The sequence below is a fragment of the Triticum dicoccoides genome, chromosome 2A, assembly GCF_002162155.2.
Source record: "Triticum dicoccoides isolate Atlit2015 ecotype Zavitan chromosome 2A, WEW_v2.0, whole genome shotgun sequence".
NCBI classification, from domain to species: Eukaryota; Viridiplantae; Streptophyta; class Magnoliopsida; order Poales; family Poaceae; genus Triticum; species Triticum dicoccoides.
The window spans coordinates 248195219-248222160 of record NC_041382.1 but is presented as its reverse complement, the minus strand read 5'-3'; the positions used below and the strand labels follow the sequence as shown (position 1 = coordinate 248222160).

Here is a 26942-nt window from a genome sequence, read left to right as displayed (position 1 = left end):
AAGTAAGATAATATCATCTAACAAGCATAAGTGTAGCTTATGATCAACCACATGATCATCAATGTCTCACAGATAATAGCATAGTGTCTCTAGCAATCAAAAGACAAACAAAGTTCAACCACCAAAGCAAGAGAGAACAAAAGCAAACTCTCTCTCTCTCTCGAAGCCTATGATCTATACATTTTTCTCCCCATTTGGCAACAAGTTACCAAAAAGTTCATAGAAAATGCATAGCACTAAAATGTCTCTCAGGCTTGGTCTTCAGGTGGTGGTGTCCGGAGAACGCCAAGGACGAAGGCTTCACTCGAAGTAGATGGAGCTGATGGAGTTGGTGCTGGAGCTGGTTGCGCTAGAGCCGTAGCTGGTGCAGATGAAGTGACTCTAGTGTCTGTTACTGGCACTGCAGTTGATCTCTGAGCTCTAGGCACTCTCGCAAATGCATCAGTGGTTGTTCTACCCTTCCTCTCCTGCATGTCATCCTGTAGCTGCTCCACAACTGACTGAATCTCAGTTACTTTGACATCTAAATCATAGAATTTTTGTTCCACGATTCTTTCCAAGCTCTCCTGGTTTTGAGTCAGGGTGGCTAGTCCCTTCTCAATCCTCAGAGTTGATGATATCAAGTAACCAAGCTGGTCCTGCTTGCTTTTCAAAAAGTACTCAGATGCCTCCTCTTGAGTTGGCATCTTGGCAGCCTTCTCTTTCTTTGCTTTCTCCTTTTTCTCTTGAGCTTGTACTGATGATGGTTCATTCTCATTCATCACAACTTGATTGTCCTCAAAGTCAGGATAGATAGGCAAGTGTTCCTTATCCAACAAGTATGTGCCTGTGCCCATCTTTGAATTTATCAACTCCTGGATCTGTGGGGCATATCCACAACTTCTTTTCTGGTCAGCTGTAGTCCTCTTGATAGTCTCAACTATAAGGCTCATGACCTTGAACTTCTGTGGCACATCAAATATATGTAGCAAGTTAATTGCATGGCCTCCGATCATTTTGTGATCACCAAACTTGGGCAAGAGAGTGTGTCTAAGGATCCAATTGATTGTAGGCAGCCCTGACAGCAAGTGTTTTACTAACCCAAACTTGTGAGTCTCAAGATCATCTTCAGGAATCTCCTTGTACATGTTTGCCATAGAGTTGTGATCTATCTTCTTCTTGGCATAGACATCCAAGTCATCTTCTTCTTCCTTAGGAGCATTGATCAGATTTGCCCATTTCTCAATAGTTGAGTGGTACCTTGTACCTTCAGACATCCATACTATCCTGCCATCTGGATAGAAGTGTGTTGTGGAGTAGAATTGCATTATGAGCTCCTCATTCCACTTTGTGAGCTTCTTCCCAACAAAGTCTGCAACTCCACAAGCACTGAAGCTGTCAAACACACCAGGATAGTGTTCCTCATTTTCCTTGATATACTTCCAGTCGACCCACCTCATTTCACACACTATAGGCTTCTTGTCCAGTAGCACGGTCTCATAGAAATCTTGATGTTCCTTTGTGTGGAACCTGTAATCAATAGCAGTTCTTCTTCTTGTAGCATATGGGTCTGTCTCTCTCCATTTCCTCAGTCATGAGTCTCTCTTGATCTTCATGTTCTCAGCCACAGGATGAGCATCATTGTGGTCTGGAATCTTGGGTTTGAGCTTCCTCAGGACTTGTCCTTCATCATCTTCATCAGCAGCAACTTCGGGCACTAGGGCCTTGTTCTTCTCAGCAGCTGGTATACTCCTAGTATTCCTCTTAGGTGCACTCTTGGGCTTGGAGGCTGCTTTGGTTGCTTCTTTGGGCTTTGATGAAGCAGCCCCTGTCCTGATAGCATCACCCATAAGCTTTTGGGCCTTAGGTGCTGGTGCAGCAACCTCTTCTTCCTCTTCCTCTTCAGAATCTCTCATGATTGAGGATCTCCCAAGCACTCTAGCAGTGGTCTTTTTGATCCTCTTCTTCCCTTCTGCAGCAGCCTCTTTGGGTTGAGATTCCAAAGATGCTTGAGAGGAGGCTCTAGCTTTAGACATTGGCTGTCTCCCTGCTGACCTCTTGGTCTTCAGACCTGGCTTGGTTGAAGCAGCTGTGCCATATTTCTTCTTAAGCACTTTCTTCTTTGATGTGGCATCATCCTTAGTGGCCACATAGTCTTCATCCTCAGACTCTGAAGTTTTCTTCTTCCTTGTTCTGGTGGCAGCTTTGGGCAAGTTGCTTGGGGTGCTGCTGCTACCATCATCTGAACTGCTAGAGGGACTAGTGCTCTCACTCAGGTGAACCTGCTCCTTTGACCTGTTCTGGCTGTCACTCTGATCAGACATATTGCAAACACTGACAGCAGACCCTGTGAATAGATATAGATAAGATGGAGTGGATGAGCATCACAAAATGCGGAGGTTTTTGCAAAAGAATGAGTCAAAAACTTAGTTTTAGTTTTCCACAAAAAGCATTTCGGATCAATCGATTTGTAAACTCGGTGATACCGAAGCAGTTGTTGGAACCTAAACTAGTGAACTCGGTCAGACCGAGTCACAGTTCGGTGGCACTGAGACTGCTAGGGTTTCACAAAGTCCTGAACTCGGTCACACCGATTTGCAATTCTCGGTCAGACTGAAAATTACATGTGCAATGGCCTGAGACGAATCGGTGGTACCGAGTTCCACAACTCGGTGGGTCCGAGATGGTTTTGGCGGAAACCTAACCCTAGATTTTCAATTCAACTCTAATCTACGGAGTGTTTTGACTGGATAAGATCGTTTCAATCGTGGTAAGAATCATAATGAACACAATGTGCTATGAATCGGACGGGGATAGCACTGTGATCGAGTCCATACCCTAGTTCGGCGATGAACTCGCTACGGCGGCAACGGCGGGGAAGAATTCTATTGACGGCGGCGCAGACCAACGACAGGAGGCGGCTGGCGACGAGGAGGACGATCCAGAGACCCATGAGGCAGAGCGAGCTATGCGCGGGCGAACGGGTTTCGGAGAAATTTCCAAAATTTTGCCCGTGAGTATATATAGCCCGACCCTGTTGGTGTGACCGAGTGGAACAACTCGATGGCACCGAGATTCATAACTGCAAGTAGTTGCTGAAACTCGGTGTGACCAAAAGGTTCAAATCGGTTGCACCGAGATTGAAAACCTAGATCGACTTAGTGATCTCGGTATGACCGAAATGGAGGAATCGGTCTGACCGAAAAGCACAAAGAAGTTTTGTAAGTTTAAGTCTATGACGAATCGGGGACTTCGAGTGCTCCTCACACAGAGTGGTTCAAATCTGACTTGATCAAATTTGTGATGTAGCGTGAATAGAGTTTGAGACAAGAAAAGCATAGATAGCTAGAGAGGGTTCTTAGGCATTCTTGTCCATCCACTTGGCAAAAGAAAAGAAACCAATCAATCAAAACAACAAGTGGATGTCCTTGAATGAGTAAAATATGCAATCAACATGCTCACACAATAAAATGGCAATTGAAATATGTGGCAGAGCATGCACAACCAATTCTAGCATCTATCAAACAATCGGCGATGACTAGGTCATCTATATATGAGTATATTGACTTAGGCGTCAAATGAGAACATTTGATCATAGGTCATACTCATCGTTTAAGCACAAGTGGGGTTACCACTTTTACATAAAGCATTGTTGTGTTCACACCATTAGAGTTGCTTTAGCTCAATTCTTAGAGTAAAGCTCCCCCTAGATGTGAGATCCCCCCTAAGAGGGATGAACTAACCTTGGGTTTTGTCGATGATGACTTCATGTAGATGTTGAAGATGTGGATGCTCAATGTTGATGTAGATCATTTGGAGCTATCCATTGGAGTGAGTTGCACTTTCAATACCTACACGGGTAAGTCCCACAAGGAACAAACAAGGATATCCATAGACATAGAGTGATGCACACACAAGATGATGTCTATGAAAGCTTTTAGATTACCTTGTCCCTTGTCTTACCAACAAGAGGGTTTGTGACTCCTTGAACTAGTGCAATATGTGGAAGTTGATTGCACTTGTTCTTTCCAAGATGATAAGAGTGAAGTATGTTGGTGGAGTCACCCTCAAGAACTCTCTAGTTCTTCTTCTTCGGGATCCACACCATCTTGATGGGAATCCTCGGTGTTGTAGTTGTACTTGATGAAGTGGAACTTGAAGTAGTCTTGGGAACCCACTTGACCATGGTCTTAGGAGCTTCTTCAAATGCATCAATTTCCTCTTGAAGCTTGTCCTTGCCTTTTTGCTTGTGGTCTTGTGGTGGAAGATCATCTTGAGCTTGTGTCCCTTTGAGAGAAGTAGGATCATACTTCTATTGTTGAGGAACAAACTTCTTCTTGGGGTATTGATCTTCTTCCCACTCAACTCCATTGGCATTGAACTTTCGTTCAAAACCAACACCTTGATTCTTCCGGTGCCTTCCTTGCATGCGTACAATTTCCTCGAATTGCTTACTTCCGGCAAGGCTCTTGTAAACACATTTCTCTATAATTCCCTTCAATAAGCTATTTTCTTGCTCAAGTGTAACTTGTCTAAGAGAATCATTAGTGGAATCAAGAGAACTATTAGAAGCAACAATATTGGATTTAGCATGATTATTGTTACTACTAGAGGAAGAATCTTTCTTGTTCTTGTTACTAGACTTGACTTGAGGCATGTAAGTGGATAAGAGTAAACGCTTGGCAATGTAAGAAGAACTTTTCTTACGAAGATCATCATTGATTGCTTTTAAGAACTCATGCTCTTGGTCAAGGTTGAGCTTTTCAAAGCGTAATTTCTCATGAGTCCTTAAAAGTTCTCGATGATCTCCTAAGATAGTTTCATGAGCTAACTTAAGAGTGTTTAGTTCTTTAGTTAGAGACTCAATCTTCTCCTTATCATTGTCATTCGTTTTATCTTGATTAGCATGATTAATTGACGTTTCATCATAGTATTCATCACTAGAGTTGTTAACAAGTAAATCATCATCACCTAACAAGTCATCTTCATCACTATTGAAATCAACATACTCGGGGTGTGATACCTTTGGGCCTTTAGCCATGAAGCATGTTCCAACTCCTTCATTTGGTGAGTCAAATATGTCGTAGGAGTTGGTTGTCACAAGTGCTAGACCGGCAACACCTTCATCTTGAGTATATTCGGAGTCGGAGTGATAGCTTCTCTCGGAGTGGTTGTCAGAGTCGGAGCCGGATACCCATTCACCAACATGATCTTGATGTCTTCCTTTTGTGTAGCTCCTTGATGACTTGTCCTTTCTTTCCGAATCCTTGCTTCTCCGTGAGGGTCTTCGTTCATAACGATCATCTCTACTCCTTCTTTCTCTAGATGGTGATTCTTCTCTTCTCTTGTAGGGGGTGTACACTCATTGGAATAGTGTTCGGGCCTTCCACAATTGTAGCAGTTTTGCTCTCGACTAGAAGATCTTTTGTCATTGTAGGACCTTGACTTGGAGCTTCTCTCTTTGCTTATACTCTTGTAGTACTTTTTGAAGTTCTTCACCATTAAGCTCAATTCTTCATTGAAGGTTTGTTTCTCACTCGATGATGTGGGGGCTTCACATGAGGCTTTGCAAGCACCACTTGATTTGTTGTGAAGTTCCTCTTTATCCTTGAGTGACATATCATGAGCAATAATTCTTCCGATGACTTCCGTTGGCTTGAGATCTTTGTAATTGGGCATCATTTGGATCAATGTGCACACGGTATCATATTTTCCATCCAAGGCTCTTAGGATCTTCTTGATGATGAATATTTCGGTCATCTCTTCACTCCCTAAGCCGGCAATCTCATTTGTGATAAGAGCAAGCCTAGAGTACATTTCAGCGACACCTTCACCATCCTTCATTTTGAACTTGTCAAGTTGACTTTGAAGCACATCCAATTTCGATTCCTTGACGGAGTCGGTACCTTCGTGCATATCAATCAAAGTATCCAAAATTTCCTTTGCATTCTCAAGACGGCTAATTTGTTGAATTCTTCGGGGCACAATCCGTTGAAGAGGATATCACAAGCTTGAGCGTTGTATTGCAGCATCTTCAACTCTTTCGCGGTAGCTTCACGGTTTGGTTCTTTCCCATCAAAGAATTCACCTTGCAAGCCAATACACACAATATCCCAAACGGCGGGGTTATGTCCAAGAATATGCATTTTCATCTTATGCTTCCAACTAGCAAAATTAGTGCCATCAAAGTAAGGACCTCTACGGTGATAATTTCCCTCGCTAGATGCCATACTCTCCTAAGTTGTCAAACCAAGGCTATGATCACCAAAATCTATGGAAATCAAAGCAAATGGAGACTAAAGCTCTGATACCACTTGTAGGATCAAAAGTATGTCTAGAGGGGGGTGATTAGACTACTTGACCAAATAAAAATCTAGCCTTTTTCCAATTTTAGTTCTTGGCAGATTTTAGCTATCTTAGCACAAGTCAAGCAATCTCCACACAATTCAAGCAAGCATGCAAAAGAGTATATGAGCAGAGGAAAGTAAAGCATGCAACTTGCAAGAATGCAAAGGGAAGGGTTTGGAGGATTCAAACGCAATTGGAGACACGGATGTTTTGTCGTGGTATCGATAGGTGGTGCTATCGTACATCCACGTTGATGGAGACTTCAACCCACGGAGGGTAACGGTTGCGCGAGTCCATGGAGGGCTCCACCCACGAAGGGTCCACGAAGAAGCAACCTTGTCTATTCCATCACGACCGTCGCCCACGAAGGACTTGCCTCACTAGCGGTAGATCTTCACGAAGTAGGTGATCTCCTTGCCCTTACAAACTCCTTGGTTCAACTCCACAATCTTATCGGAGGCTCCCAAGTGACACCTAGCCAATCTAGGAGACACCACTCTCCAAAAAGTAACAAATGGTGTGTTGATGATGAACTCCTTGCTCTTGTGCTTCAAATGATAGTCTCCCCAACACTCAACTCTCTCTCACAGGATTTGGATTTGGTGGAAAGAAGATTTGAGTGGAAAGCAACTTGGGGAAGGCTAGAGATCAAGATTCATATGGTTAGAATGGAATATCTTGACCTCAACACCAATGTAGGTGGTTCTCTCTCAGAAAATGTGTATTGGAAGTATAGGTATGTTCTGATGGCTCTCTCCACGAATGAAGAGTGGGTGGAGGGGTATATATAGCCTCCACACAAAATCTAACCCTTACACACAATTTTCCAAACTCGGTGGGACCGAATGGTTAAACTCGGTCGGACCGATTCAGCAAACCTAGTGACCGTTAGGATTTTCGGTGGGACTGAGATACAACTCGGTAGGACCGATATGGTTAGGGTTAGGGCATAACGTAATCTCGGTGTGACCAATTACACAAACTCGGTGGGACCGATTTTTGGTAATAAGCTAACCAGAGAGTTGGTCAGGTAAACTCGGTGGGACCGATTCGCTCATCTGGTGAGACCGAAATGTTACAAAAGGGAAACAGAGAGTTTACATTGCAATCTCGATGGGACCGATCGCTCATCTCGGTAAGACCGAAACGTTACGAAGGGAAACAGAGAGATTACAATCCCATCTCGATGAGACCGAGATCCCTATCGGTGAGACCGATTTGCCTAGGGTTTGTGGTAGTGGCTATGACATTTGAAACTCGGTGGCGCCGGATAGAAAGAATCGTTGGGGCCGAGTTTGACTTTTGGTTTAGGTCATATGCGGATGTGGGAGAGTAGTTGAGGATTTTGGAGCATATCACTAAGCACTTTGAGCAAGCAAGCCATTAAGCAACACCTCATCCCTCCTTGATAGTATTGGCTTTTCCTATAGACTCAATGTGATCTTGGATCACTAAAATATAAAATGTAGAGTCTTGAGCTTCAAGCTTGAGCCAAACTTTTTATCCTTAGAATTTTGAGGGATCCACTTTCCTCATCCATGCCATGCCATTCATTGAGCTTTTCCTGAAATATTAATCTTGGAATAATGTTAGCTCAATGAGCTATATGTTGTTAGGAATTACCAAAACCACCCAGGGATAGTTGCACTTTTAGAAACAAGAGCAAAAGAGTTCGTAAAAGTTTTTCTTTTTCACTTTAAGTTTATCAACTGAGTTGATTGATGACAAGCAAAGGTTTAAGCTTGGGGGCGTTGATACGTCTCCAACGTATCTACTTTTCCTAACGTTTTTCCTCTTCATTTGGACTTTAATTTGCATGATTTGAATGAAACTAGCCCTGGACTGACGTTGTTTTCAGCAGAACTACCATGGTGTTGTTTTTGTGCAGAAATAAAAGTTCTCGAAACGGAACGAAACTTTGCGCGGACTTTTTATACAATAATGGAGAATTTATGGAGCCAAGAGACACCTAAGGGGGCACCTGGGTGGTCACAACCCACCAGGGCGCGCCTGCCCCCCCCCCCACCCCATGTGCGCCTAGGTGGGTTGTCCCCACCTGGTGGCCCCGCAGACTGTGAAACCGACGCTATAAAATCCTATTTTTCTAGAAAAAATCAGGGCGAAAGAATTATCGCGATCCATGAGACGGAGCTGCCATCACCTTTTGTTCTTCATCGGGAGGCCAGATCTAGAGTCTGTTTGGGGCTCCGGAGATGGGTATCTTTGTTCTTCATGATCACCAACCCTTCTCCATTGCCAATTCCATGATTCTCCCCACCGGGAGTGAGTAATTCCTTCGTAGGCTCGCTGGTCGGTGAGGAGTTGGATGAGATTCATCTTGTAATCCACTTAGTTTTGTTAGGGCTTGATCCCTAGTATCCCCTATCTTCTGAGATTGATGTTGCTATGACTTTGCCATGCTTAATGCTTGTCACTTTGTGCTCGGGTGCCATGATTTCAGATCTGAACCATTTATGTTATCGCTATTGTATCCATGTTCTAGATCCGATCTTGCAAGTTATAGTCACCTACTACGTGTTATGATCCGGCAACCCCGGAGTGACAATAGTCAGGACCACTCCCGGTGATGACCATAGTTTGAGGAGTTCATGTATTCACCATGTTTTAATGCTATGTTCCAGTTCTCTATTAAAAGGAGGCCTTAATATCCCTTAGTTTCCAATTGGACCCCGCTACCACGGGAGGGTAGGACAAAAGATGTAATGCAAGTTCTTTCCGTAAGCACGTATGCCTATTTACGAAATACATGCCTACATTATATTTATGAACTGGATCTAGTGCTGCATCGCCCTAGGTTATGATTGTCACATGATGAATATTATCCAACAAATCAACGATCCAATGCCTACGAATTTCTATCATATTATTTCTGCTAAGTTACTACTGCTATCATTACTATTGCACTTGCTACAAAACTACTGCTATCATTGTTACTCTTGCTATTTCTATTTCTACTACTATCAAACCTATCATATTACTGTGATACTGATCATCTTGCTGCAGATAATTAATCTCCAAGTGTGACTGAATTGACAAGTCAGTTGCTAATACTTACAAATATTCTTTGGCTCCCCTTGTGTTGAATCTATAAATTTGGGTTGAATACTCTACCCTCGAAAACTGTTGCGATCCCCTATACTTGTGGGTTATCACCTACATATTATTGAGTCCACTCCTAGCATGCCTTTTCCAGTCAGTCTCCCCTCATACCGTGATTGAGGGCGACCAATCTTCTTAAGGTCAGGAATGAAGTCAACACAAAACCCAATGACCATCGCTGTTTGTTGGCCCGCGGAGATGCTTCCTTCTGGCCTGGCACGGTTATGAGCATATTTATTTAAGACTCCCATGAACCTGTCAAAGGGGAACATATTGGGTAGAAATACAGGGCCCAGAATGGAAATCTCGTCGACTAGATGAACTAGGACGTGCATCATGATATTGAAGAAGGATGGTGGGAAGACCAGCTCGAAACTGACAAGACATTGCACCAAATCACTCCTTAACCTTGGTAGGAGTTCTAGATCAATTACCTTCTGAGAGATTGCAATGAGTAATGCACATAGCTTCATAATGGCTAATCGAACATTTTACGGTAGATGCCCCTCAATGAAACCAGAAGCAGTTGCATCATAATCACGTGGCAGTCATGAGAATTTAGGTTCTGGAACTTTTTCTCTACCATATTTATTATTCCCGTTATATTCGATAGGAAGCTAGACTGGACCTTCATACTGAGCAGGCACTCAAAGAAGATTTCCTTCTCTTCTTTGGTAAGAGAGTAGCTGGCAGGACCTTCATACTGCTTTGGAGGCATGTCGTCTTTTTTGTGCTCACGTTGCTAGTCCTCCCATTCCTCCGGTGTATCTTTTGTCCTCCCATACACGCCCAAGAAGCCTAGCAGGTTCAAGTAAAGATTCTTCGTCATGTGCATCATGTCAATTACAGAGCGGACCTCTAAGTCTTTCCAATACGGTAGGTCCCAAATATAGATTTCTTCTTCCACATGGGTGCGCGTCCCTCAGCGTCATTCGAAACAGATAGTCCGCCGGGACTCTTTCCAATGGTTACATGTAAATCATTGACCATAGCAAGTATTTGATCACCAGTACGGATGGCGGGCTTCTTCCAGTGATCCTCCTCGCCTTTGAAATTCTTGCCTTTCTTTCGACATTGATGGTTGGTCGAAAGAAATCGACGATGTCCCAGGTACACATTCTTCCTACATTTGTCCAAATATATACTTTTGGTGTCATCTAAACAGTGCGTGCATGTGTGCTATCCCTTGTTTGTTTGTCATAAAAGGATACCGAGAGCTGGCCAATCATTGATGGTTACAAACAGCAATGCATGTAGGTCAAATTCCTCCTGGTCATGCTCATCCCACACAGGTACACCTTTTCCATTCCACAGCTGTAAAAGTTCTTCAACTGATGGCCCTAGGTACACATCAATGTCGTTGTCGGGTTGCTTAGGGCATGGGATGGTCACTATCATCATAATGAACTTCTGCTTCATGCACAACCAAGGAGGAAGGTTATAGATACATAGAGTCATGGGCCAGGTGCTATGATTGTTGCTCTGCTCCCCAAAAGGATTAATGCCATCCACGCTTAAACCAAACCATATGTTCCTTGCCTCACCTACAAAGTCCCCCCATGTTCTCTCGATTTTTCTCCACTCCAACCCGTCAGCGGGTGCTCTCAACTTCTTGTCTTTCTTACGGTCCTCTTTGTGCCATCGCATCAACTTGGTATGCTCTTTGTTTCTGAACAGACATTTCAACCGTGGTATTATAGGAGAAAACCACATCACCTTGGCAGGACCCTCTTCCTGGAGCGCTCCCCCTCAACATCACCAGGGTCATCTTGTCTGATCTTATATCGCAATGCACCGCATATCGGGCATGCGTACAAATCCTCATACGCACCACGGTAGAGGATGCAGTCATTAGGGCATGCATGTATCTTCTGCACCTCCAATCCTAGAGGGCATAGAACCTTCTTTGCTCCGTATGTATTGTCGGGCAATTCATTATCCTTTGGAAGCTTATTCTTCAATATTTTCAGTAGCTTCTCAAACCTATTGTCAGATACACCATTGTCTACCTTCCATTGCAGCAATTCCAGTGTGGTACCGAGCTTTGTGTTGCCATCTTCGCAATTTGAGTACAACCCTTTTTTGTGATCCTCTAACATGCGAGCGAACTTTAACTTATCCCTTTCACTTTGGCATTGGCTCTTTGCATCAACAATGACCCGGCGAAGATCATCATCGGGCACATCGTCTGGTTCCTCTTGATCTTCAGCTTCCCCCATTGCAGCATCACTGTACTCAGGGGGCGGATAGTTGGCATCATCCTCTTCTTCTTTGTTGTCTTCCATCATAACCCCTCTTTCTTCGTGCTTAGTCCAAACATTATAGTGTTGTATGAAACCCTTCTCAAGCAGGTAGATGTGAAGGGTTTTCGAGTCAGAGTAAGACTTCGTATTCCCATAGATAGGGCATGGACAACACATAAAACCATTCTGCTTGTTTGCCTCAACCACTTCGAGAAAATTATGCACGCCCTTAATGTACTCGGAAGGTGTGTTTGTCACCATACATCCATTGTCGGTTCATCTGCGTGCATTATATATAATTAAGCGTGTCAAAAACCATTATAGAACATCAGGAATAGAGAAGTGACCAAATTAATAGAAGTTCATAATCACATTAAAACCAAAGTACAGTAGTGATCAAATGTTATTACTGAAAAAATAAATACATAAAGTTCATATATAATTTTCATTGAACAACATATAGCTCTCTAGAGCATTTAATTAAACCATACAATGAAACTATGTAAAAAATTTAAATGCAATAACAAATGCAATCATAATCACAACTAAGGTAACAATTGATCCAACGACATAATGATACCAAGCCTCAGTATGAATGGCATATTTTCTAATCTTTCTAAGCTTCAAGCGCATTGCATCCATCTTGATCTAGTGATCACCGACGACATCCGCAACATGCAACTCCAATTTCATCTTACCCTCCTCAATTCTTTTCAATTTTTTCTTCAAGTAATTGTTTTATTTTTCAACTAAATTTAACCTCTCGACAAGAGGGTCGGTTGGAATTTCCGGTTCACATACCTCCTAGATAAAAACATCTATGTCATGTTGGTCGGCATAATTGTCATAAACACTAAATGAAACAAATAGTTATAAAAGATATATAATATATACCGCATCCGAATCATAGACAGGACAAGGGCCGACGGGGGCGGATACCAAAACCATCGCACTATATAATAACAAACGATAATAAAAGTAAGAAAATTATACAAGTATCTATCTAAATCATACAAGTAAGAATTTTTTCGTTTAGAAAGAAGATAAGAACAGGAGGCTCACCACGGTGGTGCCGGCGACGAGATCGGCACGGGGCAGTGAGGAGGGGACGGGACAGGACGGACCGCCAAACCTAGACAAATTTTGAGAAAAATGGAGCTTGGACAAGGAGCTTCGAGAGAAGAAAGCTTAAGTGTGGCTCGGGCATTTCATCGAACACCTCATGTGCATAGGAGGTGAGCTAGAGCAACACACACATCTCCCACAGCCGGCCAAAGAAACAGAGCAGTGGCTCTGTTCGCGGGCAGGGGCGGGTGTATATATAGGGATCTCTTTATTCCCGGTTGATGGCTAGAACCGGGACAGAAGACTGACATTTGGTCCCGGTTCCAGCCACCAACCAGGACTAAAGATGTTGGGCCAGGAGCAAGGCCCATTGGTCCCGGTTCGTGTCTGCAACCGGGACCAAAATTGTCAGATGAACCGGGACCAATGGCCCCCGAGGCCCGGCCGGCGCTCTGGCCTCATGAACCAGAACTGATGCCCCTGTTGGTCCCAGTTCGTGAGTGAACTGGGATTAATGCCCTTACCCGGACCTCAACCAAAGCCCTATTTTCTACTAGTGGAAGAGCATGAGCTAGAACATGTAGTTGCGAAGGATCTCGTGCGAGATATGCTGTTACCAACAATCCGTGAAGATTACCCTTGCATACCACAAAAAAATTCTAGAAGGTGTCAAGAAGGCCCTGCCAGAGCAACAGGCCGAAATTGAAAGTCTGAAATTGGGCATGTTATATCTGCATAACCATCTTGAATCAATGAACACTGCCCCCGTAGAGCAAACAACAAGAACCTGACCCATCCTATGATATGTGAGCAACACAACTAAGTCATATGTGCTTAGTTTTCATTTTGCAGCTGTGGCTGATGGTTTGATATTGTAATGTCTTGTACAGTCTGTTTAACAATTGTTAAGGTTGTGGTTTACTAAAAGCAGTGATTGCTGAATTTGGATCAAAACTCAAATTTTGCACAAATTCATATTAAATTTATTTTAAGAAATCAATATTGTATCAAAATGTGACCACCAATTACAATATAATATGAATTGAGTACGCCAAAGTACTATGACGGTCATGAACGGCGTCAAAAGTGTATGGTCCACATCTAAGAAGCCATGTCACCCACGTATGGACCCGCCCGCCAGCATCCACGTCAGCACAATAATGGGCCCACATGTCAGAACCATTGACCGGTCAGACGACACATCGTCACCAAAAAACAACGTCTGGTCCCACATGTAAGCATCCACGTCAGCATCTTCTAGGCCCATATGTCAGCAGCGTTGAGCGGAAACTGACGCCGAGTTATTACTAACGGGAGCATCAGCGATAAAACCCACGGTGGACCCACACTGCACCCCACGATGAGCGGCGGGCAGTGCGCAGATTGGATGGTTTCCCCCATGGATGGTGCCCCACCCGACGACACGCCCCTAGGATTCTCTGCAACAGCGAAGGTGGGCGAAGCCTACAGTGAAACGACAACCGAGCATAGAGGATCCACTCAAGCCACGGCTAGGTGGTGGGGCGCTCTGGCTGGGGATTTGATAGAAAAGGTCCCTAGCGGGATCGATGGAAGTTGTGATTAGCGCCAGGGTGGGATCATAATCATGCCGCATGACAACTGTCTCTGGGCGGCAGGCGGCTGAAGGGGAATCGGGAACGCTCTGATTCGTTGACCGCGCTCCTGCTTGGTGAGGCCATCAGCAACAGGGGGGCCTTGATTTTTATTTTTTGTTTCGACTTTCTCGAATGCTTGATACATTGTACTATTAAAGATGGATGCGTGCATCACAATAAGGCTGCTTGTAATGGGTAGTATCATAAGTTAGTATTATGCATATGATACTAGTGTGTGATATTATCTCCCTAATGCATAGTATCATGTACTAGTATCATAGATGACTTTATTTATTGCCATGCAAGACACATAGTAGCATTGCATTTATTATAATACGGTATCATGATATGATACTCAACCATCTCTTTCTTCATTTAATGTTATGTCACATCATCAAAATTGTCTACTTGGCATGCATGATACTACTACCTCTCTCTCAGTTTACAGGGCGTGCGCGTGCCTTTAGGTCGTCAATTTGACCAACCTAATACAAGTCATATATTACAAAAAATATATCAATATAAACTTCAGATGTTCTATTTTCAAACCGTATAATTTTTGTGTTATATAGTTTATATTAAGGTGATAAAATTGACAACCTAGATATACGTGTAGGACTTGTAAACTGAAACGGGGTAGTACCTATGATACTCCCATTACGACCAGCCTAATGCAGTGGCCGACGCAATCCCCTTGTTGAAAGAAAACACACATTTACTGGCAAACTGAATATTCTCGTCATAAATATAACATAGTGACATTCTACTTCCCTATACACGTGTGCATGCATGCATGCCATTATGTGGTCGAAACAAAAGTTGTTACTAGCAAGCTACAAGTTTGTGTGATGTAAATTGGAGATTTCTTGAGAGATTTCATTTCTCGTGCAATGCGTGGTCATACCCTATAATACATACAGCCTAAATTCTAAAAAGTGCATACGCACTAATTAGAGGAAACGAGCGGCCGGTCTTACACACGCATGCACGTAGTTTTGTGGTCTAAATTTTGTCTTTATTCGTGATGTGGCATGTACTAATAGGATGGTCACATGGGCAAGACACCACATTATTTCATGGATGCGCATGTCCATTTATTCAGGTTTTCAAATTTTTAAAAAACTATATCTTTTAAACCGTGCTTCGGAATTTAGATCCGTTTTCAATATTGGAATCCTCGCGACTAGATCTTTGAAACTAGATCCCGCATGGGTATGTTTTGATGAAATTTTTTTCATGCCAACTTTGATGATATATTGTGCAACTCTATTACTGTATTGTGCAACTTTATTACTATATCGTGCAACTTTTTTCCAAAACTAATGTTTGGAGCTACACCTTCCTATGAGGTTGCAATCTAGCAACCACGACAACTTTGATGTGCAACTAGTCTATTGCCTCGACGAAAGTCGATGTGCAACCTCCTCTTGTAATGTAGTCTAGTTGCACACACATTGATGTTTAGTTGGTTTGTAATATAGTCTAGTTGCACACACATTGATATTTAGTTGGCTTGTAATATAGTCTAGTTGCACACACATTGATATTTAGTTGGCAGTTGGCAGGAAGACTAGTTGCACACACATATGCTCAGTTGGCTTGTAATTTAGTCCAGTTGCACACACATTGATGTTTAGTTGGCAGAACACTAGTTGCACACATATATGCTCAGTTGGCGCGGCAATGTAGTCTAGTTACACACACATTGATGTTTAGTTGGCAGGACTTTTTTGGTACACACATATGCTCAGTTGGCGCGGCAATCTAGTCTAATTGCACACAAATTGATGTTTAGTTGGCAGGAAGACTAGTTCGTCGAAACATCCCCATGTGGGATCTAATTTCGAAGAGCACGTCACGAGGATTTCAGCGATGAAACGGATCTTAACTCCCACACACGGATTAAAAGTTATGCTTTTTTTAATTTTTGAAACTACGAATTAAATACACCAAAGAATAAAACGCATGCACCGAAGGAATGGCTGTGCAGACATTTAATGATCAGGTGAAAAGCTTTCTTAATTAGGATGGTTAATTAGAAAGAGGGATAAAAAAAATTCTTAAAATAGCCGGCCGCCATGCAGGGCTAACGGGCAGCTGTTTGCCCGCTAGACGCGTCCTACATACAGAAGGCGCTTTACATGGTAAGCATGCAAGGGTGCGGTGTTTGTTGGAGAAACTTGTATGCTTCTGCATAAACTGACAAACAACCTGTCTTGCACTAAAAAGAGTGAAACGTATGGGTTTCTGCATGCCCGCAACTGACTTGTTCCTTCACATGAGATTAACCACAATGCAAGAAAAGGGTTGCAAAAACATCTGGTTAATTAATTGAAGTGATGATTAAATCACCTGTAGCTGTGAAATATACTCCTCCGCTTTACAGTACACTAATATCAAAAACGCTATTATATTATGGGACGAAAGAAATATCATTTTTGCACCATCTGAATCATCACCATCTTGGTGTATTTGAAATGGAACAGTTGAAGCAGACCTTACTTAAACAACATGTCGACAGTGTATATATTACTGCTAGGCGCTAGCTAGGAAGAAATTTAAATAGATTTGTTGATGGCAAATTCAACACTCAATTTAGCATGCATTTCTTTCTGACATGGACGATCTGAAATTCTGGATCAAGAAGACAGGAAATGCACATCAAAAAACAAATTAAGAACGAAAGCCTCAATTAAAACATGGATCGAAAGGATCTAATTAGGGGGTGAGGATAATGAGCTAGCTCAATTAGCAATCCCATTGCAGCTGCTCCATGCCATTGCCAGCGGCGCCGCAAAATAATCCGCACGACTCCATCAGCTCAAGGTCGAACGCCGCCGTTGTACCGGCGGAGCCGTACACTTCCGAAGAGACGTCCATCATATCCAGTCCCTTGCCACCTGAGCTACCGCCGTTGATCAATGGCGGCGGCGGGGGTCCAAGTCGAACTACCTCTTCCAGCCCCAACCCATGCTGTTGTCGATGCTCATGTGCCATTTCGATCCCGGGACCCATTCCTGGTTCGACAACTGTGGCCCACATTGCGGCCGTCTCGTCCATGAACGCCGCCACGCCCGGGTTGAAGACGTTGCCGTTGGGCATGCCGGCCGCGTACTCCATGGAAGACGACGAATTAGAAGAGCCATTCATGAAGTCCATGGAGGCGTGGACGCCCGCGGCGGTCTGATCCCTGAAGCTCAGGAGTAAACCACCGCCGTTGTTGTGGACGTACGGGTAGCCCTGCTGCATGGCCAGCGCAGCTTGGTGACCGCGCTCGTGCTGCCCCATCAGCATGCCAGGGTTATGGACGTCGTACAAACCCGGCGCAACCGTGGCAGCGTCGTAGATCGCCTTGGTCGGGGAGCTGATGGTGAACAGCGGCGTGGCGCAACCGTTCCGGTTTCCATTGGGAGAATGGAATTGGGCGCCTGCAGCAGGGTTGTTGCTAGAGTTGCTGCTGGAGCCGGTGGCGCCATGTGCATGGAGGAGGTTCTTGGATGCCGGGAGCAGGTTGTGGGTCTTGGGGTCGAGACCCTGCGCGATGAGCTTCTTCTTGATGCACGAGTTCCAGAAGTTCTTGACCTCGTTGTCTGTGCGGCCCGGCAGATGCTTGGCGATCTGTGCCCACCTGCATGCCATGGATGCGATGCGATTCAACAAGTCGGATCAATCGTGTCATGCAGCAACCTAGATTGAGCCAGACGCATGTATGTATGTATACCGGTTGCCGAGGATGCGGTGGACGTCGAGGATGGTGCGCTCCTCCTGCTCGGAGAAGGTGCCGCGCTTCAGGTCCGGGCGGAGGTAGTTGATCCACCGGAGCCGGCAGCTCTTGCCGCAGCGCTGCAGCCCTGAACAACGAGGAGAAAGATCGATACGGTTCAGATCCGCGATCTAGAATTCGAGATGGATGGACGGAGAGAGACTACTAATGCGTACCGGCGTTCTTGGGGACGGCGCTCCAGCAGCTGTGGCCGTGCGCCGTGATGTACCTGAGGAGCTTCTCGTCCTCCTCTGGGGACCATAGCCCCCGCTTCACCTTCTGCTTGCTGCAGCAGTGGTGCCCCATGGCCACCGCCGCAGGCCGCCTGAGCCTGACCTAGCTGCTAGCCGAATCGTCCCTCTCCTCGTCCTCTCTCACGCATACACACGCTCGCAGGCAGAAATTCAGGCAAATGCTGTCTCGGTCAATTGAGCTTTATGCCGCTGTGTGTGGAGGAAGGGAACACCAAATAAAGTTTGTCCATTGTCTCATCCATCGGAAAAGGTTGGAGGAAGTTTCAATTCACCAGGTGACTAAGAGAGTAGCAACAGTGAACGCCTAGCAACCAACTCTCTCTCTCTCTCTCTCCAAGTGCAAATCATGAGCTAGCGTTGCTAAAACTTGTGACGCTAGGCTACATGGAAGCGGCCGGACGGGACTTGAAACACAAGAGAAGAGCAGGTCGATTTATCGAAACGCACGCATGTCCTCTGTCGGTGCGCCTATAGCGTACTCATGGCTAGCAAACATCGACAGCGACACTCTCTGTCATTGTTGCAGGCATATATGCCATTTAATTACTGAATTTATCTGGTTCGGTTTACTCTTTGTATACATATACGTGTTAGTTAATACTCAAAATCTAAAAAGTGGTCGCGCGCTAATTGACGAGAACGAGCGTCCGGCCTTCTTATCCATATATGAGTTGTTTTTTGTCTGCTAGTGTATATCGCTATCAGCATTTAATGTATTCACACTAGTTAATCTGATTTGAAAAAAACAGTTTCACGTATAATTATTTTGGTTTTTTAAATTTTTAAAAAGTCATATCTCTCAAACCGCGCGTTGGAATTCAGATCCGTCTTCATTGTTGAATTCTTTACGGCGACATCTTTAAAATTAGATCCCGCATGAGTATGTTTCGACGAAATTTTTTTGATGCCAACTTTCGCGCTATATTGTGCAACTTCAGTACTGCTTTGTGCAACTTTAATACTGCATGGTGCAATTTTTTTCAAACCCAGTTTTTTGGAGCTGCATCGACAATGTTTATAGTTGCACACATAGTAGTCCTAGTTGGCACATGCACGACCACAGAGCTGCACAATCTGGTCCGCATAGTCGCATATGAATTGTCATAGCTTGTAATGTAGTCTAGTTACACACACATTGATGTTTAGTTAGCATGTAATGTAGTCTAGTTGCGCACATATTGATGTTTAATTGACGGGACACTAGTTGCACACATATGCTCAGTTGGCTTGTAATTTAGTCTAGTTGCACACGTATTGATGTTTTAGTTGGCAGGACACTAGTTGCACACACATATGTGCAATTAACGTGGCAATGTAGTCTAGTTGCACATAAATTGATATTTAGTTGGTAGGACTAGTTACACACATATATGCTCAATTGACGCGGCAATGTAGTCTAGTTGCACACACATTGATGTTTAGTTGACAGAAGGACTATTGGCACGCGCATATGCTTAGTTGGCGCGGCATGTACTCTAGTTGCACACATATTGATATTTAATTGGCAGGAAGACTAGTTTGTCGAAACATCCCCATATGGGATCTACTTTTAAAGAGCACGTCGCGAGGGTTCCAACGGTGAAAACGGATCTTAATTCCGAAATGCGATCTAAAATTTATGACTTTTTAAAATTTTGAAAACCTAAAATAAATGCGTTCATATCTGTTCACATGTTTGTTTTGTAGTACTTTTTTTGGCACGTGGTACTTTTTCTCATTAGAAATGTTTTTATCAATTGGAAGGGACAAATTATTACCTTTTATGGATTAGGGACTAAAATTGTCTATTTTAGACCGGCCGCTCAGGACGACTAGCGAGCAACCGGCCGCTCACTAGAGCGGTCCTATAACAATTAGGGGATAACAAATTGCTATTTTAGGCCGGCCGCGCATGCAGGCCACCGAGCAGCTAGCCGCTACGTAGACTCGTCCTAGTTAATATACTGTTACTCCCATCAGTTTTCTCAAAGCTGTCGTTTTTGGACAAAAGGAACATCTAACTTTTGAAGAAAGTTCTGATTGAGCTCCTCAAGCAAACCTTTCTCCTTGAGCTTCACACATCCGCTCCGCCCCCCTCCACCCGGTGGATTATCACTACTAGGGAAAAGCCTATACACAGAATCTTACCAGCAGCGCGCTTTAAAATCAGGCGCTGCTGCTAAGTAGCAGTAGCGCGGGTTTTTAACCCTCGCTACTACTAAGTTGATAGCAGTAGCGCTGGTTCTTTACCCTCGCTACTACTAGGCGGTCTCTACCGTGCCCCCAGGGACATGCCATAGTAGTAGCGCGGGTTTTTAACCCTCGCTACTACTAAGTTGATAGCAGTAGCGCTGGTTTTTACCCCTCGCTACTACTAAGCGGTCTCTACCGTGCCCCTTGGCCATGCCATAGTAGTAGCGAGGGTTATAAACCCGCGCTACTACTAAGTTTTTACCCCTCTCTACTACTAAGAGGTCTCAACCGTGCCCCTCCGGGACATGCCATAGTAGTAGCGAGGGGTAAAATCCCTCGCTACTACTAAAGGTCCCATTTTGAAACTCTACCCCCCCCCCCTGGATCGCCTTTTCGGTTTTGTAAAAAGCAAAAGGAAATGATAAAAACTTCAAAAATTAAAATCCTTCGAGATGTAGTTATGTTACTACATCTACTAGTTAGGAAAATTTAAAAACTTAAATTTGGATATGTTTTGCAAAAAGTGTAGGGAAAATGTAAAACAGTTATAACTTTTGCATACGATGTTAGAAAAAAACGTATAATATATCAAAATGTTTCAAAAATTAAAATCCTTCGAGATGTAGTTATGTTACTACATCTACTAGTTAGGAAAATTTAAAAACTTAAATTTGGACATGTTTTGCAAAAAGTGTAGGGAAAATGTAAAACGGCTATAACTTTTGCATACGATGTCAGAAAAAATGTATAATATATCAAAATGTTCAGCACGAAAATCCGCATATGATGGAGACTGCCTACGGCCTGTTTGCAAATTTTTAGAATCCTCAAATTCTAAAAGGAAAAAAGTTATGCTCAAATTTCAGTTTTTTTTAGTTTTGGTCAAATCTGGTCAAACTGTAGTCAAACTACTTATTCAAGAAGTATTAGTGTTACTAAATAATTATTCAAGAATATTAGTGTTACTAAATAATTATTTTAGTTTTTTGGAATTTTGGTCAAATCTGGTCAAACTGTGGTCAAACTTTGGTCAAAATGTGGTCAAACTCCTTATTCAAGAAATATTAGTGTTACTAAATAATTATTGTTTTTTAGAACAATAGTTTTAAACTCAAACAGCGAAATGTGTGACTTCATGCTCAAGCTAAACTCCCAAGGGTTAATAGGATTGACATCTTACAATTGTCAGGAAAACAACAAGTGCAGACTTGGAATCGAGGGAGAATAGAACCCGGAAGTTAAGCCTGCTCAGGCTGGAGTAGTGAGAGGATGGGTGACCTTCCAGGAAGTTAGATGATTTGAAATGATGAGGGGTGATTAGAGATTAAATTGAGCAGCGATGAGGGTGATTAGAGATTAGAGGTTAAAATAATTCATAAATTTGAAAATTTGCGCAAAAAATTTGAAAAAAAATTCCGCGGGTTAGTAGTAGCACGGGTTTTTACCCACGCTACTACTAACGGATGTAGTAGTAGCGCGGGTGGCACCCGCGCTGCTGCTATACGTTAGTTGTAGCGCCTTATTAGTAGCGCCGGCCCCCGCGCTGCTAATAGGCCCAAAACCCGTGCTGCTGCTAGGCTTTTCCCTAGTAGTGTATCCTTGGAGATTTCAACTTCTTAGGCACCCCTCCGAAAAAAACACCACCACCTTCCACCAAGCCGAAGCTGACATGTTCAACGATTTTATCAACAGTAACGCCCTTATCTAGCTCCCTCTGCTTGACTGTAATTTCATCTGGTCTAGTAAAAGGGACGAACCAATGCTTGAAAAGTTGGATAGAGTCTTTATTAACAATGCTTGGGATCTCCTCTTTCCTAACTCTACCCTGGCCTCCCTAACGCGCTTCGTTTCTGACCATGTCCCCCTGCTCATTTCAATCGACACATGCATCCCTCGCCTCGCCCTTTTTCGTTTTGAACTTAGATGGGTTGTCAGGCCAGACTACAGACCCTTAATTCAAAACGCCTGGGCCTCGGCCCACCCTCGTTCAAACGCCGCCCTAGCCCTGGCTTCTGCCCTTAAGCGCTCCCGGACTGCTTTAAAAATATGGCGTCGAAACTCGATCCCTCTTAACACCCTTGAGCGGAACTGCAAAACTGTCATCAACGTCCTTGATATCCTTGAAGAAACCCGTCTTCTGTCCACCCAGAGCTCAACTTGCGCCGCGTTATTATCAAAGTTCTTCAACGGACGCTAAGGGAGAAAGCCTTATACCGGATCCAAAGAGGAAAAATCCGCACAACTCTTGAAGGCGACGAAAACTCATGCTTCTTTTATGCCTTAGCCTCTGCTCGTCTTCGTAAGAACAGAATTAGCATCCTCACCTCGAACGGTTCCGACTTCTGCGCCCATGATGACAAAGCTAATCTTCTATCCGACTACTATGCTGCCCTTCTAGGTACTGCTTTTCAGCCAACCTAGACCTTCTCCTTACAAGACCTCTACCCCACCCCCATCCCCCAGCTCTGGCTCCTTGGTGCCCTGTTTACTGACGATGAAATCTCAGCCACCTTCCTTTTCATGAATTAAAATGCCAGCCCGGGTCTAGATGGCTTTGGCCCTGGTTTTTACAGGAATTTCTGGCCCATTCTCAAGCAAAGGATCAAGGATTTGTTCCTAGATTTCCGTGCCCAAAAAAGTGACATCTCCTGCCTTAATAGGGCCCTTATCATCCTCCTCCCTAAGCATAGTGGTGCTCGCTCTCCCGCCAATTTCAGACCCATCTCGCTCCAAAACTGCCCTATCAAAGGAGTCGCAAAACTTCTCACGAACAGACTAAAACCCCTTGAGGGAGTCCTGGATTAGGGGGTATCCGGACTACCGGATTATATCCTTTGGCCGGACTGTTGGACTATGAAGATACAAGATTGAAGACTTCGTCCCATGTCCGGACGGGACTCTCCTTGGCGTGGAAGGCAAGCTTGGCAATACGGATATGTAGATCTCCTTCCTTGTAACCGACTCTGTGTAACCCTAGCCCCCTCCGGTGTCTATATACATCGGAGGGTTTAGTCCGTAGGACAACAACAGTCATACCATAGGCTAGCTTCTAGGGTTTAGCCTCTCTGATCTCGTGGTGGATAAACTCTTGTACTACTCATATTATCAAGAATAATCAAGCAGGACGTAGGGTTTTACCTCCATCAAGAGGGCCCGAACCTGGGTAAAACATCGTGTCCCCTGCCTCCTGTTACCATCCGCCTTAGACACACATTTCGGTACCCCTTACCCGAGATCCGCCGGTTTGACACCGACATTGGTGCTTTCATTGGGAGTTCCTATGTGTCGTCACCGTTAGGCTTGATGGCTCCTTCGATCATCGATATCGATGCAGTTCAGGGTGAGACTTTTCGCCCCGGACAGATCTTTGTATTCGACGGCTTCACACTGCGGGCCAACTCGCTTGGCCATCAGGAGCAGATCGAGAGTTACGCCCCTGGCCACCAGGTCAGGTTTGGAAGCTTAAACTACACGTCCAACATTCGCGGAGACTTGATCTTCGACGGATTCGAGCCCTTGTCGAGTGTGCCGCACGGTCACGATGAGCATGATTTAGCTCTACCATCGGACAGTGTTCAGGAGACCGCACCGGCAACTGCTCCGACCCTCAATTCGGAGCCAATTGCGCCATCCATGGACGAGTGGATAGACTCCGCCATGGAGGCCGTATTCTCAGTGGCGATCGAGCCGAGTATCGACCTTACCCTTCACGGGAGCCGTGACGCCGAACTGCCGGATTCTTTCCCGGCCACGGACTCCGAATCGCCTGCGCCCGTGCCTATCAAACCCGACTGGGCGCCGATCATGGAGTTCACCTCCGCGGATATCTTTCAGCACTCGCCCTTCGGTGACATACTGAACTCATTAAGGTCTCTCTCCCTGTCAGGAGAGTCCTGGCCAAACTATGTTCGGCAGGATTGGGATGCGGCTGACGAAGAAATTCGCCGCCCACCCACCACCCACTTAGTAGCCACTATCGACAATTTGACCGACATGCTCGACTTCGACTCCGAAGACATCGACGGTATGGACGACGATGCGAGAGACGAAGAGGAACCACTGCCCACAGGGCACTGGGCAGCCACCTCATCATATGATATATACATGGTGCACACACCCAAAGAAGGCAATGGCGACAAGACAGCGGAGGATGACCCCTCCAAGAAGCAACCCAAGCGCCGACGTCAGCGGCGCCGCTCCAAGTCTCGCCAAAGCAAAAGCGGTGACACCGACACATGAGATAATAGCACTCCGGACAGTGCCGAAGACGACAACAATCCCCTCCAGCAAGATTTAGAGCAGGAGGATGGAGAAGCCAGCCCTCCCGAGAGAGCGGTAGGTGGAGAGGCGGAGGATGATAATTACATGCCTCCCTCCGAAGACGAGGCAAGCCTCGACAACGACGAATTTGTCGTGCCGGAGGATCTCGCCAAGCAAGAGCGCTTCAAGCGCCGGCTTATAGCCACGGAAAATAGCCTTAAGAAAAAGCAGCAGCAGCTTCAAGGTGATCAAGATTTGCTAGCTGACAGATGGACTGAAGTCCTTGCGGCCGAGGAATATGAACTCGAACGCCCCTCCAAGAGTTATCCAAAGCATAGGTTGCTACCCCGACTAGAGGAGGAAGCATTAAAACCTACATCTCCAGCATATGACGCGGCTGATCGGCTACCTCGTGGCCGCGACAGAGAGGCATTTCAGCCAAAAACTCAGCCCGCACCCCGACACCACTCAAATAAAAATGACAAGGCATGGGGAAACACGCTAGACCTACGAGACGTATTGGAGGACAAAGCAAAACATGCAAGATCTATCTATGGATCACGAGGGTGCGCCACTACGCGAGACGATAACCGTCACGCCGGATACAGTAAAAGCAAATCCGGCCAGGCCAAACACAGCGGACAAGACTCATTCGAGCTGCGTCGCGACATAGCCCACTATGGAGGCGCCGCACACACCATATGCTTCACAGAAGAAGTAATGGATCACCAAATCCCAGAGGGTTTCAAACCTATAAATATCGAATCATACGACGGCACAATAGATCCTGCGGTATGGATCGAGGACTTCCTCCTTCACATCCACATGGCCCGCGGTGATGATCTACACGCCATCAAATACCTCCCACTCAAGCTCAAAGGACCAACTCGGCATTGGCTCAACAGCCTGCCAGCAGAATCCATTGGCTGTTGGGAAGATCTGGAAGCCGCATTCCTCGACAACTTCCAGGGCACTTATGTGCGACCACCAGATGTCGATGACTTGAGCCACATAATTCAGCAGCCAGAGGAATCAGCCACGCAATTCTGGACACGATTCCTGACAAAGAAAAATCAAATTGTCGACTGTCCGGATGCAGAGGCCCTCGCAGCTTTTAAGCACAACATCCGCGACGAGTGGCTCACCCAACACCTTGGCCAGGAAAAGCCGAAATCCATGGCAGCCCTCACGATACTCATGACCTGCTTTTGCACGGGAGAAGACAGCTGGCTGGCTCGCAGCAATAACATATCAAAGAACCGCAGTACTTCAGATACCAAGGATAGCAATGGCAGGTCACGTCGCAACAAACATAAGCGCCACGTCAATAGCAACAATACCGAGGATACGGCAGTCAATGCCGGATTCAGATCCTCTAAACCCGGTCAGCGGAAAAAGCCATTCAAAAGAAGCACTTCGGGCCCGTCCAGTTTGGACCGTATACTCGATCGCTCGTGCCAAATACATAGCACCCCCGACAAGCCAGCCAACCACACCAACAGGGAATGTTGGGTGTTCAAGCAGGTCGGCAAGTTAAACACCAAAAACAAAGATAAGGGGCTACATAGCGATTGTAAGGGCATATTTATCCCTAAGGTGTTTTGGTGATTGATGACAACGCGGTTGCGGACTAATCGTGTGCCTTGAGTATCCCAGACACTTCATCGCTAGGCACAAGACGGTTGGGTGCCCCTCGAAGACTGCTGAAGATGGCGTCTTTTCTACGTTTCTTTTTGGTGGATTTGAGTCGTAGGAAAGCTGTACTATTAAGAGGGGGTCCGTGTTGGAAAGGTTTGGGTGGAATCATCACGTACACGTCTCCTTCTTGTCCCCTCCTTTTCCCTTGGAGCTTCCTCCATTTTCTTGCCTCCCTACTTCTGTCTGATGTGGTTGGTCGCGGTAGTACTGCTCCCCGGAAAGCGGTAGTACCGTAGGCATCAGCGGTAGTACCGTGCAGTGGCACAGTAGTACCGTAGGTGCCCACGGTAGCACCGCTCCCCTCGAGCCGCACTACCGCTGCCCACCAGGCTAGTACCGCTCCTTCGCGGTAGTAGGGGCGGATGTAATTTTTTACATCCGCACCTACCGTGGTAGTACCGCTTTTGCTGCGCGGTAGTACCGC

The 26942-nt window shown here is 45.1% G+C and overlaps 1 protein-coding gene across 1 annotated transcript; it reads right to left on the bottom strand.

Moving 5' to 3' along the window:
• Positions 1-16894: 16894 nt before the first annotated feature.
• LOC119359321 (transcription factor MYB26-like) lies at positions 16895-18714 on the bottom strand. The gene is made up of 3 exons (XM_037625576.1): positions 18311-18714; positions 18093-18222; positions 16895-17999 (listed from the first exon to the last, which is right to left on the bottom strand). The coding sequence occupies exons 1-3, from the start codon at positions 18438-18440 to the stop codon at positions 17120-17122; spliced, it is 1140 nt and encodes a 379-aa protein (XP_037481473.1). The 5' UTR covers positions 18441-18714; the 3' UTR covers positions 16895-17119.
• Between the last annotated feature and the right edge of the window lie 8228 nt (positions 18715-26942).

Coding starts and splice junctions, on each gene's coding strand:
- LOC119359321 (XM_037625576.1), bottom strand. CDS start 18,440: ATGGGGCACCACTGCTGCAGCAAGCAGAAGGTGAAGCGGGGGCTATGG. Junction 18,223..18,310: donor CGCCGTCCCCAAGAACGCCG/GTACGCATTAGT, acceptor CTCGTTGTTCAG/GGCTGCAGCGCTGCGGCAAG. Junction 18,000..18,092: donor CACCGCATCCTCGGCAACCG/GTATACATACAT, acceptor CATGGCATGCAG/GTGGGCACAGATCGCCAAGC.